At 39.0% G+C, this 17,257-nt stretch overlaps 1 protein-coding gene across 1 annotated transcript in view; it reads left to right on the forward strand.

Annotated features, from left to right (window-relative positions):
- CRYBG1 (crystallin beta-gamma domain containing 1) overlaps nucleotides 1-17,257 on the forward strand; it is a 190,135-nt gene that overhangs the window by 163,477 nt on the left and 9,401 nt on the right. The window contains exons 11-17 of the mRNA XM_078447177.2: nucleotides 853-1,007; nucleotides 1,682-1,808; nucleotides 1,898-2,043; nucleotides 11,957-12,083; nucleotides 12,291-12,323; nucleotides 13,353-13,465; nucleotides 15,090-15,219. Coding sequence (XP_078303303.2) covers nucleotides 853-1,007; nucleotides 1,682-1,808; nucleotides 1,898-2,043; nucleotides 11,957-12,083; nucleotides 12,291-12,323; nucleotides 13,353-13,465; nucleotides 15,090-15,219 — 831 coding nt within the window. The remainder of the gene's footprint in view (nucleotides 1-852; nucleotides 1,008-1,681; nucleotides 1,809-1,897; nucleotides 2,044-11,956; nucleotides 12,084-12,290; nucleotides 12,324-13,352; nucleotides 13,466-15,089; nucleotides 15,220-17,257) is intronic.

Genomic DNA, 17,257 nt, shown 5'->3' on the forward strand with positions numbered 1-17,257 from the left:
ACTGGCTAACAGTACGTGTAGCCATGGCTTAAAAGGTTGATTGTTGTGTTAAGTTTATAATTTGTGTTTGTGTTTACTAGTTGTGGGGCCTGCTGCAGCTTGCCAGTTACTCAGGAATAAACTTTGTTTTCAAGACAAGTTCTCCCCTTCTGCTACTCTAACATGCTCTTTCTGCTATTTCTACTTTGCACATTTATGACACATTTATATTTCTTGGTTTTTTTTTTTTTCTAAGTAGCCTCCATGCCCACTGTGGGGCTTGAACTCATGATCTTGAGATCAGATGTCGCATGCTGTACAGACTGAGTCAGCCAGGCACCCCTGTTTCATTTTTAAAGCAACATGGGATCCTTGGTTCCTTAGTTTGGCCTAAGCGAAATTCTAAATATCAGTTCTAGACATTGAACAAAAACCAATTTTTTAAGCCAATTATTTATTAACTGTCTTTTGAACCTTGTCTTTGGGCTGCACCACATCAGGATAAAAATTTAGGGCTGTCTGGGTGGCTCAGTCAGTTAAATGTTTGACTTCAGCTCAGATCATGATCTCCTGGTTGATGAGTTCAAGTTCCACGTCGGCTCTGTGCTGACAGCTCAGAGACTGGAGCCTGCTTTGGATGCTATGTCTCCCTCTCTCTGCCAGTCCCCTGCTCATGCTCTGTCTCTCTCTTTCAAATATAAATAAACATTAAAAACATAGTTTTAAAATTACAAGATACTGTTATTTAGTTTAAAAAATATGATCAGAACATTTTGTGTTCTAGGGCTTAGTGATATTAAATGACTGAACGTTCAGTTTAGCTGTTGAAACCTTTAACCTTTATTATACTTACCGGTATATCTTCTATTATAGGTAGTTATTTATGAAAAGCCTTTCTTTGAAGGAAAATGTATGGAACTAGAAACAGAGATGTGCAGGTTTATGGCGGAAGCAGGTGAAACAGAAGGAACAACCGATGACAGTTTGCCATTTATGTCAGTGGGGTCGATGAAGGTTCTGAGAGGAATGTAAGTAGATGGGAGTAACCTGAGGAGTTTCTTTTTTATCGTTTTAGTGAGTAATATACATGCTCCACCCCCAACCATTACAGATAGTGTGGTAGAGTGAACTTCAGACATGTTCTTCTCAGTCCACTCTGACCTGGAGTTGACACAGCAGATCAAGGTGGTGGTTTGGAGTCAGTCAGCTGAACGAGGCTGATAAATTGGCCCAGATTGATCAAATCTACATCTTATTAATATTATTCTCCAAACTGTTGAACTGTTAGTTTGCTTTCTATTTTTTATGATATTTTGCAGTTTATGTATCTTACATATTTCCTTTAGAAGTGTATACTTAAAAGTCTTGTACATAGCCAAAAATATATAATATTTTAATTATGCTTTGATGAAAGTTTAGCCAGTTTTTTTGCTGAAGTTCTTTGGAGTCTTCTTATTAAACACACACACACACACACTCCCTACACTCCTTTACAGAACATTGATGTATGTTTCTTAGGTTATTCTTTAGGAGGCCATTCTATTAGTCACTTAAATTTTAGAGGAGAATTCCAATTGTCATAATGCATGAGTCTATGTCTAGCTTCATAACTGTTAGTATTTGTGAATGAAACTGATATATACATGGGAAAAATTTCAACACTGACGAAGATTACCGCTCCTTCGTGTTTTTTCTCTTGCAGTTGGGTTGCTTATGAGAAGCCTGGATTTACAGGTCATCAGTATTTGCTCGAAGAAGGAGAGTACAAGGACTGGAAAGATTGGGGAGGTTACAATGGAGAACTTCAGTCATTACGACCTATATTAGGTGTAAGTTAAATAAAAGCTAATGGCTAATACTTGATCTTTTTTGAATATGAATGGCTAACCTTTGAATTTTGATTTTTTTTTCATAATAGGATTTTTCAAATGCTCACATGATCATGTACAGTGAAAAAAACTTTGGATCCAAAGGTTCCAGTATTGACGTATTAGGAATTGTTGCTAACTTAAAGGAGACCGGATATGGATTGAAGACCCAGTCTATTAATGTACTGAGTGGAGTGTAAGTGAAATAACCCAACCGGGGTTTTAACCATTTTTACTTTGCGTTGTATTAAACTAATAGCGTCTCTGACAGAGACAGAGCGTCTCTGACAGAGTAGGCACTCAGGAAATAAACATATCAACGACTGAACATTAAGTCAGTCATTTAATGTGTACTGCCACAATACTTTCATAACTGCTTTTTAACATCTTTCTCATATAATCTTTTTTTCATGTGTCATGTAACATTGCAGTAGACTTTTGGGTTTCAGGATAGAAATTCACCGGTCCACTTCTCTTACCATTCTGCATGGAAAGATTCCCTGGATTTCTTATGATGGGAATCAAATAAAAAATAATCTTAACACTAGAAACCTGAGGTTGGGATAAAGTCCCATTCGATTTTCCTACAGTCCTTGTAGGGGAGGAAAAATTTTATTCTACCCATCGAGATTCTTCTGTTAATTAAATTGACACAAGACAGATTAACAGGAGAAAAAAATCACCAAAATTTAATTACATGTTCAGGGAGGCCCAATAATGAAACAGAGGCCCAAAGAAATGACCGAGGCAGGTGAGTTTTAAATATTTTAGAAAGACAATACATTTGTGAGGAATTGGCAGGATAAAACTTGTTTGGGAGCTTTAATTAGTATGGAATTGTAAACAGAATTCGTCTAATGTAGTAAATTGATAAAAAGTAACAAGGTTTGTTTATAGAGTCTTCTCAGCTCTAAAGTCCCTATCTCGGGGCGCCTGGGTGGTGCAGTCGGTTAAGCGTCCGACTTCAGCCAGGTCACGATCTCGCGGTCCGTGAGTTTGAGCCCCGCGTCAGGCTCTGGGCTGATGGCTCGGAGCCTGGAGCCTGTTTCCGATTCTGTGTCTCCCTCTCTCTCTGCCCCTCCCCCGTTCATGCTCTGTCTCTCTCTGTCCCAAAAATAAAAAAATAAAAAAATAAAAAAATAAATAAATAAATAAATAAATAAATAAATAAAAAAGTTGAAAAAAAAATAAAAAAATAAAGTCCCTATCTCTGGTGATGAAGGCATGTCTCTACCTCTTGGTACAGGGAGGACACCTTTCACATGGGAGATTTATTATTATTTATTATTTATTATCTCTGCTTTCAGGGAGACAGAGGGTCTGAGTGTCTTTATTGCACAGGCTTTACTTTGAAATAATACTGATTATGCCATTGTGGCAGATTTTAGGGTGGCCTGCCCTGAGCACCTATATCTACACCTGCACCGTTTCGTTTCTTCACTATTATTTTGACCTAAAAATAATTGTTTCAGCATACCTGGAGTTAGCAATTGAATGCTTTATTAACGTAAGCTTTTATTGAAAGATGGTCAGAAAAGACTCTTGGGGATGCATATGACTGCAAGCCAAACTAAATTGGTATAAGTGATAAAAATGGAATTTATTGGCCTACATAACTTAAAAGTCCTGGGAAAGGGGGTATGGGTGGCTTAGTCGGTTAAGCGTCTGACTCTTGATCTCGGCTTTTGTCATGGTCTCAGGATTGTGCGATGGAGCCCTGCATTGGGCTCAGAGTGGAGCATGGATCCTGCTTGGGATTCTCTCTCAATTTCTCTCTCTCTCTGCCCCTTCCCCACTTGTGTTCTTCCTCCTGCCCCGCTCCCCTTAAAATAAATAAACTTAAAAAAAAAAAAAAAAAGTCCTGGACAAGATTTTGCCTCATTCATGGCTGGATATAGGGTTTAGACACTGGCATTAGAACTTGCTCTCTGTCTCTTGACTAGGCTTTTTTTCTGTGCTGGCTTCATTTTAGGCAGACCACTTCCATCTGGTACATTAGCTACTTACTGTTCTTCCATCTCACTGTATCCAGTGGAAAGGACTTCTCTTTCCCACAAAAGCTCCAGGTTTCGGTTTGATTCTGTAGGCTTGGGACATGTGTACGTGCCTGAGCCAATCACTGTAGTCAAGGAGATGATCGTGCCTATGTTATATGCCCAACTCTGGAGTAGTGTAGGGTCAGTCCCATAGAAGCCACTTTTATATGATCAGGGTGAGTTGTTCCCCAGGAACATCAGAAATAATGAGGACAGATACTGGATGGACAAAACAGGTGTCTATTAAAATAAGTTATACAATTATTCTTATGATCCAGGTTGATATCAGTTATAGTTGGGTATAAGTGAGAGTATTCTTAAATAATCATATGAATTTATTTGACATTGGTTCTGTTGAAAAGGTTTGTTAGGTTTTTTGTTTTTAAATTTTATTTTAGAGCATGTGCAAGCAGGTGTGAGGGGCAGAGAGAGAAAGAATCTTAAGCAGGCTCCACACTCTGCATGGAGCCCGATGCGAGGCTCAATCTCGCGACCCTGTGATCATGACCTGAGCCCAAACCAAGAGTTGGACACTTGACCAACTGAGCCACCCAGGCACCCTGATGTTAGGTTTTTTTACGTCATGAGTAACCTAGGCTATTTGGATCATTCTAACCTCAACCCATTTGTATTTCATGGAGCCCTCCTGTAGTGTCCCTGGATATCTGAGATGTGTGTACAATGTAATATGCTTTACTGTTAGTCATGTTCACCAAATCCTTGTGTAGGTTGCTGCTTGTGGTGCCCTCTTGATAGGGTGACATCTGGGATTTCTGGGTCTTCCTTCTTAGCAGGAAGTGCCTTCTGTGTCCTGCTCTGGAACCCTAACATCTTACCATCTGCCATAGACCAAAGGTATTAGTACGGCAGTTCTCTGAGATAATGCTGTGGTTCTACAGTATTTTAGACTGCCTTTATTTAAAGCTAATTATTTAGAAGGAAAACAGTGACCAATTCAGTCTGGACAAATAGTTGTACATTTTGGTACTCACCAGGTGTGTTGGTTCCATTAGTCAGAGTCCAGTCATGCTTCCCAGCAGAGGAAGCAACAGGAAGCTGGCTAGAATTCTCTTTGGGCATTTATGTGCACGGTACTGTTAGCACAGGTAGAATTGTACCCAGAGCCAATCTTTTTTTTTTTTTTCTTTTTTTTAGCCCAGTCTTTGTTTGCTTGAAATTAGATTCCTTTATAAAATGTTGCTTTTATAAGTTTCTATTTTTAGTCATCTCTAGTTGTATTTCCTGGTTTAGTTGTTTTTTTTTTTTTCCTTTTTTTTTTTTAATAGCAGTTGAGTTGTGGTCTTGGGGGAAGTTGAAGGGAGGTGTGTACACATCACCACTTCCTTTCAAATTCTGTGGTTGTGGAAGGGCTGTGTGTACCAGGGCCAGCTGCTTCCTCACAGGTCATTTAGTTGGTTATCTGACAAATATTTGTTGAGGTCTGTTATGTGCAAAGCATTATATTATGTCCTCACAGAGGTCACAGCATTTGTATAAAACAATCATTGCTACGAAAGACCTAGGGATTAAGGGCTCTGGGAGTCTACTGAGCAGAGAGAGATTAATTTCCAGTGCGGACACAGGGAAGACTTTGGCCGGAGAGGTAGCATTGCAGCTGAGCCTTGTGAGGCAGGTAGGCTGAGGTGTGCCAACATGAGGGAGGAAGACTAGCCTATTCGTTTGTAATAGTTTCAAAGAAAAATGATTGTAATGACTTTATTCTTATTAGTAAATAAGCATTTTAGTTTGGTTCTTTATTTCTCAGTATGGAACTCAAAAGCTTTTCAGAAAAACTTTTTTGAGATTCTTGTTCTGGAAGTGTCTTGCAGGAGGTTCACTCTCACATGGGTAATAAAGTCCCTGGGAGGTAAATTCATTTTTAGCTCAGAAACAGAGACCAGCCTTCAGGAAGGGATGCTCATGAATCCGACCGTTGAGGTTTTGGGAACTGCATTCCGTTTCTTACTGAAACAGAAGAAACTCCCTTTCACCGCCCTGCTGATCAGCGTCAGGTTCTACACTGTGCTCTTGTTCACATGGGGGCAACTGGGCTCGTTGTTTTGAAACTGAGAACAAAATGAAATATTTCTAGAGTCCACCTGAAAAAATTAAAACTGCTGTTGCTTTAAATTCTTTTTCCTTTTCTCTTCCATGGAAGGGCTGGTTTGCCCCACTGCCCCTACGTTCTGAGCAGGGATTCCACTTCCACGAGGCTGGGACCTGCACGTGCTTGCAGCAGCCCCCCTCCCCGCCACCCCACCAACCTCATAAACAGAGAAGCGTTGATTCATGTGTACAGAATCTGTTTAAACAAGGACAGTAAGGAATTTTCTTCGTAAGAGTCTCAAGTAGAAGTTATAGATCTACCAGAGAATCTCAGACCTGAGTTTTAGGGTTGTTTCTTTTTTTTTTTTTTTTTTCTTTTTTTTTTTTTTACGCTCATATGCATCAGTGATTCATCTGGGGCCGCATCTTGGAAGGAAAACAACACTACTGTCAATTCAAGTAACGTCTTAATAAGTGGTTGGTTTGTTTCAGCCTCAGTGAATTAGGCTTATGTGGTGTTGGGTGTTTGCTTACAAGTGATTTGTTTTAGTTTTATCGGGAAATAGAGCATTCACACTTGGTTAAAAAAAAAACAAACAAAAACGTGCTGGATAAACCTACTTTCAAGGTTCACTCGGTTGTTCTTCCCCACTATATTTGGTCTTTCCCCACTCACAGCCCTTTCCCTTCCAAACCTTGAGGTCAGTCAATCAAGCAAAAAGGCCTTTTAACCCTCTGTTCTTTAACTTGTTACAGAGCCTGCCAGAAATACTTTTTTTGTGATACGGCTATGACCTCTTTTTTCTTTCTTTTCTTTTTTTTTTTTTTTTAAGTCCTGGGTTTTGTGAAATAGATTTTTCTTGCCGTGCACCTACTCCTCCCCACATAGCAGAATTCCATGTTCTTGCTTGGCTTTTGCTTCTCTTCATGAGGCAAAGGCCGTGTGAGCAGAAGCCACACACTCAGGTTCCCAGGAGCCATAGAACCTCACATGATGTCAGCCCTGGGATCCTGGCCAAGCCCTCTACTTACAAATGAGAATACGAACTTTCACAAAGGTTAAGTGAGCCCTTCAAAGTTATCTGAAAGTTAATGTCCCGACCATAGCTGGAACTAGGTCTCCTAATTCCTGACCTCACCATGTTAAAGAACAGGTTTTAAAAATTGCTAATGAGGTTCTGAAATGGAGTAGTGTTTTCTGAAATATGATGGGACTGGCCTTCTAGCAGTTACTCTGTTCATTTGGGCAGAAGTGTGTGTACAGACATTAGCTGTCATAAGCTACGTAACACTGGAGATTTTTACAGTGTTCTTTTTTTCTCCTTGATTGCTGTTCATTTCCTAGTAACGACTGTATCTGAGTTTTTGTATAAAGTCAAGCCCTTTTGGTAGTAAAATCATAATCTGTCATAATTATGAAGCATGTGGACTATTTTAAGTCTGGTGTAATGGAAGAGTAAATGAAAGGAAACTTAACAGGGCCGGTGGCAGCTTGGGTCATGAAGTGAAGAGAGCGTGGGGGGAGCCCCAGGAGATTCCATCATGGACTCAGTCATCCCTGGCCACTAACTGATTGTGTCACCTTCCCGTTCAAAACAAACACCAATAAGTAATTACGTGTGATACTTTTCCTCCTCACACGCCTAGCGTCATTTAGTTTCTGGCATATGATAAATGGCCAGTCAAGGTTTGTTGAAAGAATCAGGGAGTTAACTTTTCTGTGTCTTTAGGTTTTCCTTTCTGTAAAATGGGAAAACCAGTACCTCCCTAGATTAAATGTGGTCATAGATGTGAAAGCATTTTGGAAAGTTGTGAGTATGTATACAAGCACCTAGGTATTATTCCTTTCATCTGTGAGCAGATCAGTAGGGCAGTGAATTAACTCAAGAGGTGCAGAATTATCTGTTGAATATAATGGAATTGAAAAAATTCCCTTCAGAGACTATCTTTGGCTAGGAAGTAGCATCAATAAGTTGGTTTTGTTATCCTGGTTTAATTATCCTGAGTGTGGATCACTTGAAAGGTGACAAAAGAAAACCTCCCAAAAGAGATTTTAGTGTTTCTGAGCATCTGTTCAGTTTTGCTTACTACATAGTCATGTCACATTGGAAATCCTGTTCCAAATAAAATTTTACTTAGCTGTATTTTTTTAAAGCCTCTCTTCTGTTACCTTTTTCCACTATGCTTTATTGTGTGATAGAGACATAGTTTCTTGTACTCTTTCTGGAAAACTATTAATGTCAAAAATAAAAAGAACTCTCACTTGCTTTTTAAGAGAACTTTACAGATATTTCTTGGAAGTCCAAGTTGTTTCCTTAGAATAGGATTAGAGGGGCGCCAGGGTGGCTCAGTTGTTTGAGTGTCAGACTTTGGCTCAGGTCATGATCTCACAGTTCATGAGTTCAAGCCCTGCATCAGGCTCCACACTATCAGAGTAGAGCCTATCTGATAGTGTGGAGCCTGCTTGGGATTCCATCTCTCTCTCTCTCTGCCCCTCCCCTGCTTGCTCACGCTCTCAAAATAAATAAATAATCTTTAAAAAAAATTATTTTTTATTTATTTTTTATTTTTTTAACTTTTTTTTTTGACGTTTATTTATTTTTGAGACAGAGAGAGACAGAGCATATGAACAGGGGAGGGTCAGAGAAAGAGGGAGACACAGAATCAGAAGCAGGCTCCAGGCTCTACGCTGTCAGCACAGAGCCCGATGGCGGGGCTTGAACCCACAAACTGTGAGATCGTGACCAGAGCCGAAGTCAGACACTCAACTGACTTGGCCACCCAGGCGCCCCAAGACATGAGCCATATTAATAAGAAAAGATAAGAGCAGAGTGGAACTGCCATATACCAAGAGTAAGCTTGGTGTGTGGAAGGGAGATTAAGACCAGTGAGATGACGGGCACAAGGGAGGAAAAAGCAAAAGAAGAATGGAAATGAGAGAGATAAGCAACAGCCAGATCAAGCAGAGCAGGGAGTATGGATTTTATTCTAAGAGTGACTGCAAATATTTAGAGTTTTTAACAGAAAATTACTTGTAGTTTCTCTCTTCAGCATTTCCATCTGTACATTCCACTACTATAGTACATGCTTCTATAATACATTTCTTCACTAACGTTACTTATCACTTATTTCCAACATGTCTTTTCTACTAAACTGTTAGCTCCCTAAGAGCAGGGACTGTATTGATTTATCCACCTTCTTGTATGCCCAGTTCATAGTGCAGTGCATAATATATGGCAGTGCTAAGTAAATGATTACTGAATGAACAAATGGGTATTTTATTTGTTCATAAACCTCTACTCCTGGTTGTAACCTTTCTATTAAATTCTGGTCTCATACTTGCAAATGCTACTGGCATTTTCAATTAACTGTCCAATTTTTTTTTTCCTCAAGTTCAACTACAAACTCATTATTTCATTCCAACTTCTCCATATTTATTGGTTAATATCAACTTCTTTCTAGTTTCCTCAGAAATGTTAGAGTACTGGGGCACCTGGGTGGCTCAGTCTGTTTAGGGTCCAACTTCAGCTCAGGTCATGATCTCTCAGCTCGTGGGTTCGACCTTGTTTTGGGCTCTGTGCTGACAGCTCAGAGCCTGGAGTCCGCTTCAGATTCTGTGTCTCTGTCTCTCTCTGCCCCTCCCCTGCTCATGCTCTGTCTCCCTCTCTCTCTGAAAAACAAATAAACACTGAAAAAAATTAGAAATTTTAGAATACTTTGATTCTTCTGATATTGGGAATTTTCTTTACTTCATTGACTCTAGCACTGGTTCAGACTTTCATTATTTAACCTGGAACCATCCAACAGACTTTTATCTGGCTAGGACATTCTGACTTAAATTTCTTCTCTTTTCACATTGATACCACATATCTCTGCAAGATCATTGTCGCTGAAGTGTCATTTTATTCATAAGTTTGTTCATTGTTCTATTTATCAACCATTTTTCACACTAATGTGTGTTTGATATGTGGCATTTTCTTGTATAAATCCTTAATTAGTGCTCACATGAACTATATGAGATAGTATTTTTATCTCCATTTTATAGGTAAGGAAAATGAGATTTTGGTATGTCAGGCTACCTGCTTAAGGTTACTTTTTTTTTTTTTTTTAAGTTTATTTATTTTGAATGAGAGAGAAGGAGAGAGCACAAGTGTGAAGGGGCAGAAAGAGAGCGAGAGAAAGAGAGGATCCCAAGCAGGCCCATGCTGACAGTGATGTGGAGCTCAAACTCACAAACTGTGAGATCATAACCTGAGCCAAAATCAACCGAGCCATCCAGGAGCCTCCAGGTTACTATTACACCAATAAGGAAATGGTAGGGCTGAGATTTGAACACAGGTCTATTTAGCTGGGAGAACTAAACTTTAGTTATTGCATTCATGAGTGGTATCTCAAGCTTAAATTCCTGCTTGTCTTTGGAGGTTATCCATGGTACAGCCTACCAGTCTTACTGAACTTCTTATGACTGCTGAATTTGCATCCTGCATTTCACATTTCAAATGTTTTTCTAGTTATCTTCTGGGCATTGACCTTTTTACTTCAATTACATTATAAGCTCCTTAAGATCGGATACGATGTATTACTCTTACGTTTCTGTGAAGGTCTGCTAATGTGGTGTGCACAGGACATATTCTCAGTAAAAAAAACTGACAAATCTTTAGCACAGTCCTTGGCACATATGCATGCTTACTAAATGGTAACAATGATTATTATTTATTATTCCTGAAGAGCTGATACATTAAACTTAAGTTCTAAAAAGATAACTATAGAGAAGCCTGGGTGGCTCAGTCAGTTAAGTGTGCGACTCTTGATTTTGGCTCAGGTCATGATCTCTCGGTTTGTGGCTTGGAGCCGCATACCGGGCTCTGAGCAGAGCCTGCTAGAGAGTCTCTCTGCCCCTCCCCCACTCACACTCTCAAATAAACATTAAAAATTTTTTTTGAAAAAGATACCATCGAATTCCGATCTCTGCCTCAATCCTAAGAAATTTTTGCTTACCTTCTTTATGATCTAAACAGTTTTCCATGCTAAGTTTGTTCATTTTAGTCCCATCCTACCCTTTCTATTAAGTGGCATCAACTACAATATAGATCTCACCATAACATCAACAAGCAGCAACATTCCGTCAACTATTACTGCTCTTTTTGAGAGTGCTTTGAAGAAAAACAAGGAATAGTTGCAGTAATTTTTTTCAGATGATTGTTAACGCGCTTGCTATCTATCTATCTATCTATCGATTTAACTTTAACAAAGTTTACTAGAAGTGTCTGTTCCAGACTTCTGGCTCAAGTTTCTTACTTACAGTGACTCGTGCAATCAGGTTAACTCCCTTGCTCTACAAGCCCTCCTTCGCATCTCAGCTTGAAGTTGAATTGTCCCAGATGCAATAATTGGAACTTCCAGCCCCCTGACCCCAAGGTGCCCGGGGACGCAATCTAAAAAAATTTTTAAGAGCAGTTTAAAAGAAAAACTTTACAGATACTTCTCGGAAGTCCACGTTGTTTCCTTAGAATAGAATTAGAGGGGCACCTGGGTGGCTTAGGCCACCTGAGCCAGTGTCTGACTCTGGCTCAGGTCATGATCTTACCAGTTTGTGAGCTCGACCCCCACTCAGGGCTCTGCACTCTCTCTCCCTCTCTCTCTGTACCTCATGGGATTCTCTGTCTCTCTCTGCCCCCTTGCTCATTTGCACACTCTCTAAAAAATAAATAAGAATTCGAAAAAAATATCCCCATGGGAGCTTTCTCAGGGAATAGGATTTGACAAGTGAGAACACCAAAAAGTTCATGTAAAGATACTCTTACACCAAAAGGTTCGTGTAAAGATATTCTTTCACTTGTCACTTTGACTTGTCATACAGACAGATCTCCCAAAAGATTAATAGAGAATCAGAAAAATTATTAAGATTACTGATTATTAAAACAAATGAAAATTTCTGTATGATACATATTTACTTAAATGTGTTTGATAGTTTTATTATACATGTCAACTATCAACTATGACAAGTAGATGTTTGTGTTTCTTTAGATGGGTAGCCTATGAAAATCCTGACTTCACAGGAGAACAATATATACTGGATAAAGGTTTCTATACCAGTTTTGAGGACTGGGGAGGCAAAAATTGTAAGATCTCTTCTGTTCAACCCATATATTTGGTAAGGAATTCTACTTTTGTATGAGAATATTTAACTGAATTCTGGATTTCCTTAATGTGTACTTCGGGTTCATGTAATACTTAACAGTACAGAAACTATTCTGAGGTTATTTTTAACAGTAATTGCTAATGATCTAGAAGAAAAAAAAATGTTTTCAATATGTCTGCTCTACTCATTTCCTTCTCTCTTCCCCTTAAATTTTTTTAGGATTCTTTCACTGGCCCAAGGAGACGAAATCAGGTAATTTAAAAAATAATCTATTTTTTATAATTAGGGGCCTTCCATTGAAAAGCTGACCTTATGTGTAAAATGTCAGACATTTGGGATATTTTGTTAGTTTTACTTATTTTTATACCTCAAACCATAATTGTATTTCTAAGTTAGATTTAGGTTTACTTTATAAATGCTTGAGAGCATTGACTCATATCTAGATATTTCTTATAAAATGCTCTTCTTGGGGTGCCTGGGTGGCTCAGTTGGTTAGGCTCTTGATCTCAGCTCAGGTCTTGATCTCAGGGTCGTGAGTTCAAGCCCTGCATTAAGCTCCATTCTGGACATGGACATACATACATAAAATGTTCTTCTTATGTAAAGTTGAATTTAATATCATTACATAGAATCAATTTGCTTAATACGCTAAGATTAATATTCTCAAGCAATACATACAGTTATTGTGGTAAACAGTAAAATGAATTTTCATATTTGCTGTGTCTACATTAGACAAACATTTTATATGGTCTCTCTCTCAAGCCTTTGTATGCTGTCTGCATCAACTGAAGTGTTACATTTGTTATTTAGGCTTTTTAATGGAAGTGTTCAGAATTCAGACAGCCGTAATTACAGAGGCACAAACACCACTGTAGCCTCCTTTATTGGCATACACAAGATTCTAATAAGTCAGCAAGTATCTTCCATTGAGAGGGAGGAAAACTATATTTCTAAAATACAGTTTCTTGTAAATGTTAGAACTGATGAACAATTACTTTTGGCCACAATAAAGCTTTAAAATGCCTCACAGCTTGTTGCGACAGGGTGTTCTATAGAAAGCTGCCTCAACTGTCGGATTGTCCTTTGATGTCTTTGAATCAAATAATCATGAATGGTGTGGCCAGAGTATTTCTAATTGATCATTAATGTAGAAGTGGAAAATTAAAGGATTTATAAAATTCATAGCAGTTTATTAACAGGTCATGTTTGCATCATCTCAAAGGCTGAATGAGTTAATATGTTTAGGAAAATAAGCTTACATATTTGTTTACTTTTTCAAAGATTCAGTTGTTTTCAGAACCACAGTTTCAAGGTCGCAGTCTAGGTTTCGAAGAAACAACAAGTCAAATTGATGATTCGTTTTCTACCAAGTCTTGCAGAGTTTTAGGAGGCAGGTAAGTAAAACGGTGGACTGGCAGGGCCTAATCCCCGGGAGAGTAGAATGCACGAATCAGCAAATCTTTAGGGACATCCCTAGGTGTTTGGCACTATATGAAACCACCAACGGTACAAGACCATGTTAGTACTGAGGTGCACCTTGTAGCATCTGAGCACTGGGCAGAGGACATGGGATCACTTTGGATGGAGAAGTTGAAAATCACCATGTCACTGTGCAATGGGATTCAGACCAGGTTCTCTACTCTCTAGCCTGTCCTGTCACCATAACGGGACTCTAGATAATCCCTCAGGTGCCTCCCAAGGTGGATTTTTTTTTTTTTTTACAGGTAGATAGGCATTCTTTAAAAAAAGGTTTTTTATGTTTATTTTTGAGACAGCACGAGCAGGGGAAGGGCAGAGAGAGAGACGGAGACAGGCTCCAGGCTCTGAGCTGTCAGCACAGAGCCCGATGTGGGCCTCAAACTCACGGACTGTGAGATCATAACCTGAGCCGAAGTTGGACACTGAACCGACTGAGCCACCCAGGCGCCCCGGTAGATAGGCATTCTGCATGACAACAGTGTAATCATAAGAAGGGAAAGAAAGGCATGAGCCCAAAGTGCCGTGCTGAAAATAGTTTCATAAAAGCTTTACAGGGAGGGGAGAGCCCAAGGTCAGGGAAAGTTGGCTAGGAAACACTTGGAGCAAACTGCAGAAGGTGATGAGGAATCAAGTCTAATAATAATAATAGTAATAGTAATAGTGTCTTTAATCATACAGTTCTTTATGGTGTAAATAGCACCATCATATCGGTTAGCACTGCACAGTGGGAACAGCACTGGCTTTGCATTCAAGTGCACAGATTTACAGTAAAGATCTTGTTTATTAGCACACACCTCCGTCTCTGTCCTAGTTCCTCTTTATCCCCTGCCCTGCTTCACTTCTTACTACCAGACAGCTACTTTTGTTGTTGTGCATTTGTTGTCTGTCTCAGCTCACCAGAGTGTAGATTTTATGATAGCAGGGACTTCGTTTTGTCCTCTGTCCTATCCCCAGCAATGGAAAAGTACCTGATCTACAATTAGTCCTCAGTAAGCTTCCTTGGATTAAAATAACAAACAAAAAGCCCCACCTCTTCTAAGGAAGCATGGAAAATCACCATCTTACTAGTAATGCTGGGGCCCTGAGGGGCTAAATGACTTGTCTAAGTCACTATGGTAGTTTGACTCATGGCCCAGTACCGAGGCGCTGGAAATGAGGATAAAGGGAAGACGTTTGGGAAGGATGTTGGTAGACCCAAGGTGACTGATTAGCTGTGAAGGTTGAAGGATTATTCAGAGAAGACTCAAGGGCTAGAGGATGGTGGCACCCACGAGGGGAGCAAGGAGTACTACTGGAAGGTGCAGAGATAGAAACTGAAGATTTTGGGGAGAAAAATTTTGTTTACCAAATGCAAAATTAACAACTGACTTATGAATATTCATTTGCAATACAATGGAAAAAAATAAACAGGTCTAGATATTTTTGAAGACAGAACAGTTAGCCACTGGCATTGTGTTTTATATATAGCAGGCTACCTATTCTTGAATAGGAATATTCAAATTACATATTGTACACATCTATGTTTTTTTCCTGTCATAGCTGGGTTGCATATGATGGAGAAAATTTCTCTGGTAATCAGTACGTGTTGGAAGAAGGCCACTATCCTTGTGTCTCTGCGATGGGATGCCTGCCTGAAGCAGCTTTCAAGTCTCTTCGTTTTATAGATGTTGTAAGTATAAAAATGTCAGTGTGAATATGGCGTCACAGAGATGTGTGGTTCACGCAGCTGACAGAAACCAGCAGGGAGGCTTCCTCAGGACTTAAAGTCAGAGGCACAGAAAACAGTTGCAATAGAACGTTCCAGCCTATAACTTTTTGGTCTCTTTTTAGAGCTTTAACATAGAAGTTGACTTTCTTTGCTGTTTTCTCAGACTTCAGGTCAAGGGTGTTCAGTCAGTCGTGGTATAGTCATCAGGGGTTCGTTCAAGGCCCCTCTCCTGTCTTCCATTGCATACCTGATCCCTATTTTTATTCCTCTCTCCTTTACAGGTACCCGTTCTAGTGTGTTTGGGATACAGCTTAGATATTCTTATAAAATGTTTTTTATTTTACTTACTTTATCCTCACATGCACACGTATCCCCGTTGACCTGTGTGGGAATCCCTTCGAGATATATATTTAAAAAGTAGATTTGCAGGATTCCACGTGCATGAATATTCAGCTTCTCTAAGTAATGCCAGATTCCACTACTTGGGATCTTTGCTGGCAGAGCATGTGGATTCATTTTCTCCATCATTGCCATTACTGAATATTTTCTGACTTTTGTCAATTTGAAGAAATTGGGTAGAAAGTATTTTCTCATTGTGTTATGTTTCACCAGTATCTCCTGCATTAGTCATTTGGATTTTCTATTCGGTGAATAGTCCGTTTTTATATCCTTTGCCAAACTCTTTATAAAGTTTTCTGTATCTTTTGTTGTCACTGGGTTGCAGAAATTCTTCACAGTTTTTAAATCTATGGCTTTGTTGTCTTAGAGATTTGCAATCACGTCTTCTCCCAGTTTATCACATATGTGCTACTTCAGATTATGGTGCCCCTTTTTGCATAGAAACCTTTAATTTTTGATGTAGCTAAAGCAATATTCATACAATAAAACAGCAAGATAATGTTCCGATTGTTCAACTCTGGGTGTGTCTGTAGTTTTGGAAATATTTGTTAGTGTTTTTTTGTAGCTGATCTCTTATAAAAAGCTTAAAACATATGTCATCGGTGACTTCAGTTTTACAGGTAGAAAGAACATACATGAGATGGCTTTATCTCCTCCCTGCCTGTTCAAATAACTAAAATGTTGACCGTTTCTTTAGATGTGAAAATAGTATCAGTGAAACATGGTATGGTGTTTAAGATTCACTAACTTACAGTGAAATATCTAAAACTTTGGTATTTAACCACCTAGAATTCTAACAGCTATCTCCAAATATATTTTCAAAAAACAAAAAAACCAAACCCACTGCCGTTGCAGTTTCCAAATGCCTTCCTTCACCTAGTACTTGGTGGATATGCTCAGCCACTTGTGATACTTACGTCATTTCTTTCTAGTATATTTTATATAACCTAATTCCTACACTATACAAACCACCTCTACACACTAATCTGCTCTGTTTACTGGTCGGCAGAAATCTTTGTACGTGTCAGGGCACATCCACATCAATGAAGCAGTAAGTTACCACACCTTAACCACAAAACTTTAAGCAGGTAGGTAATTTTTGATGTATTATTTATGATCTTAGGATTATTATCATTAGAGCTTAGACTAGGGTCAGTTTCAAACTGTGATTTGAAAAACAAGCATAATCTGCTTTTTATTTTCTGAAAATGAATGGACTTCTGTGCCCTTGTCCTCTTTAAAATGACTGATGGCTTGAACATGCAGCTTCCACACTGGTTTTTTTCTCTCCTTTTAACAATTATTCCTATAGGAAAGTTTGGGAGCATGAGTATACAGAATCGTTGTCTTATTGACAAAACAACAACAACAAAAAAGACATTTGAAAATGCATACAAGGGGAAGTTTCTTTGATTAGGTAATTACCACTGTTACCACTAGACCCCAAAGACAGCCATAGTCCTCTGACCCTCACCATTTATGTCCATGGCTTTCCAGCCCCTCCTTTTCCCTAATAAACAATGGCAAAATTGAAAATAAATTTCATTACAAGTGTTGATTCAATACATATACCCATTCCTTTGTGCCTAGGATATGGTCC

Source organism: Panthera onca, chromosome B2 (assembly GCF_046562875.1).
Source record: "Panthera onca isolate mPanOnc1 chromosome B2, mPanOnc1 haplotype 2, whole genome shotgun sequence".
NCBI lineage: Eukaryota > Metazoa > Chordata > Mammalia > Carnivora > Felidae > Panthera > Panthera onca.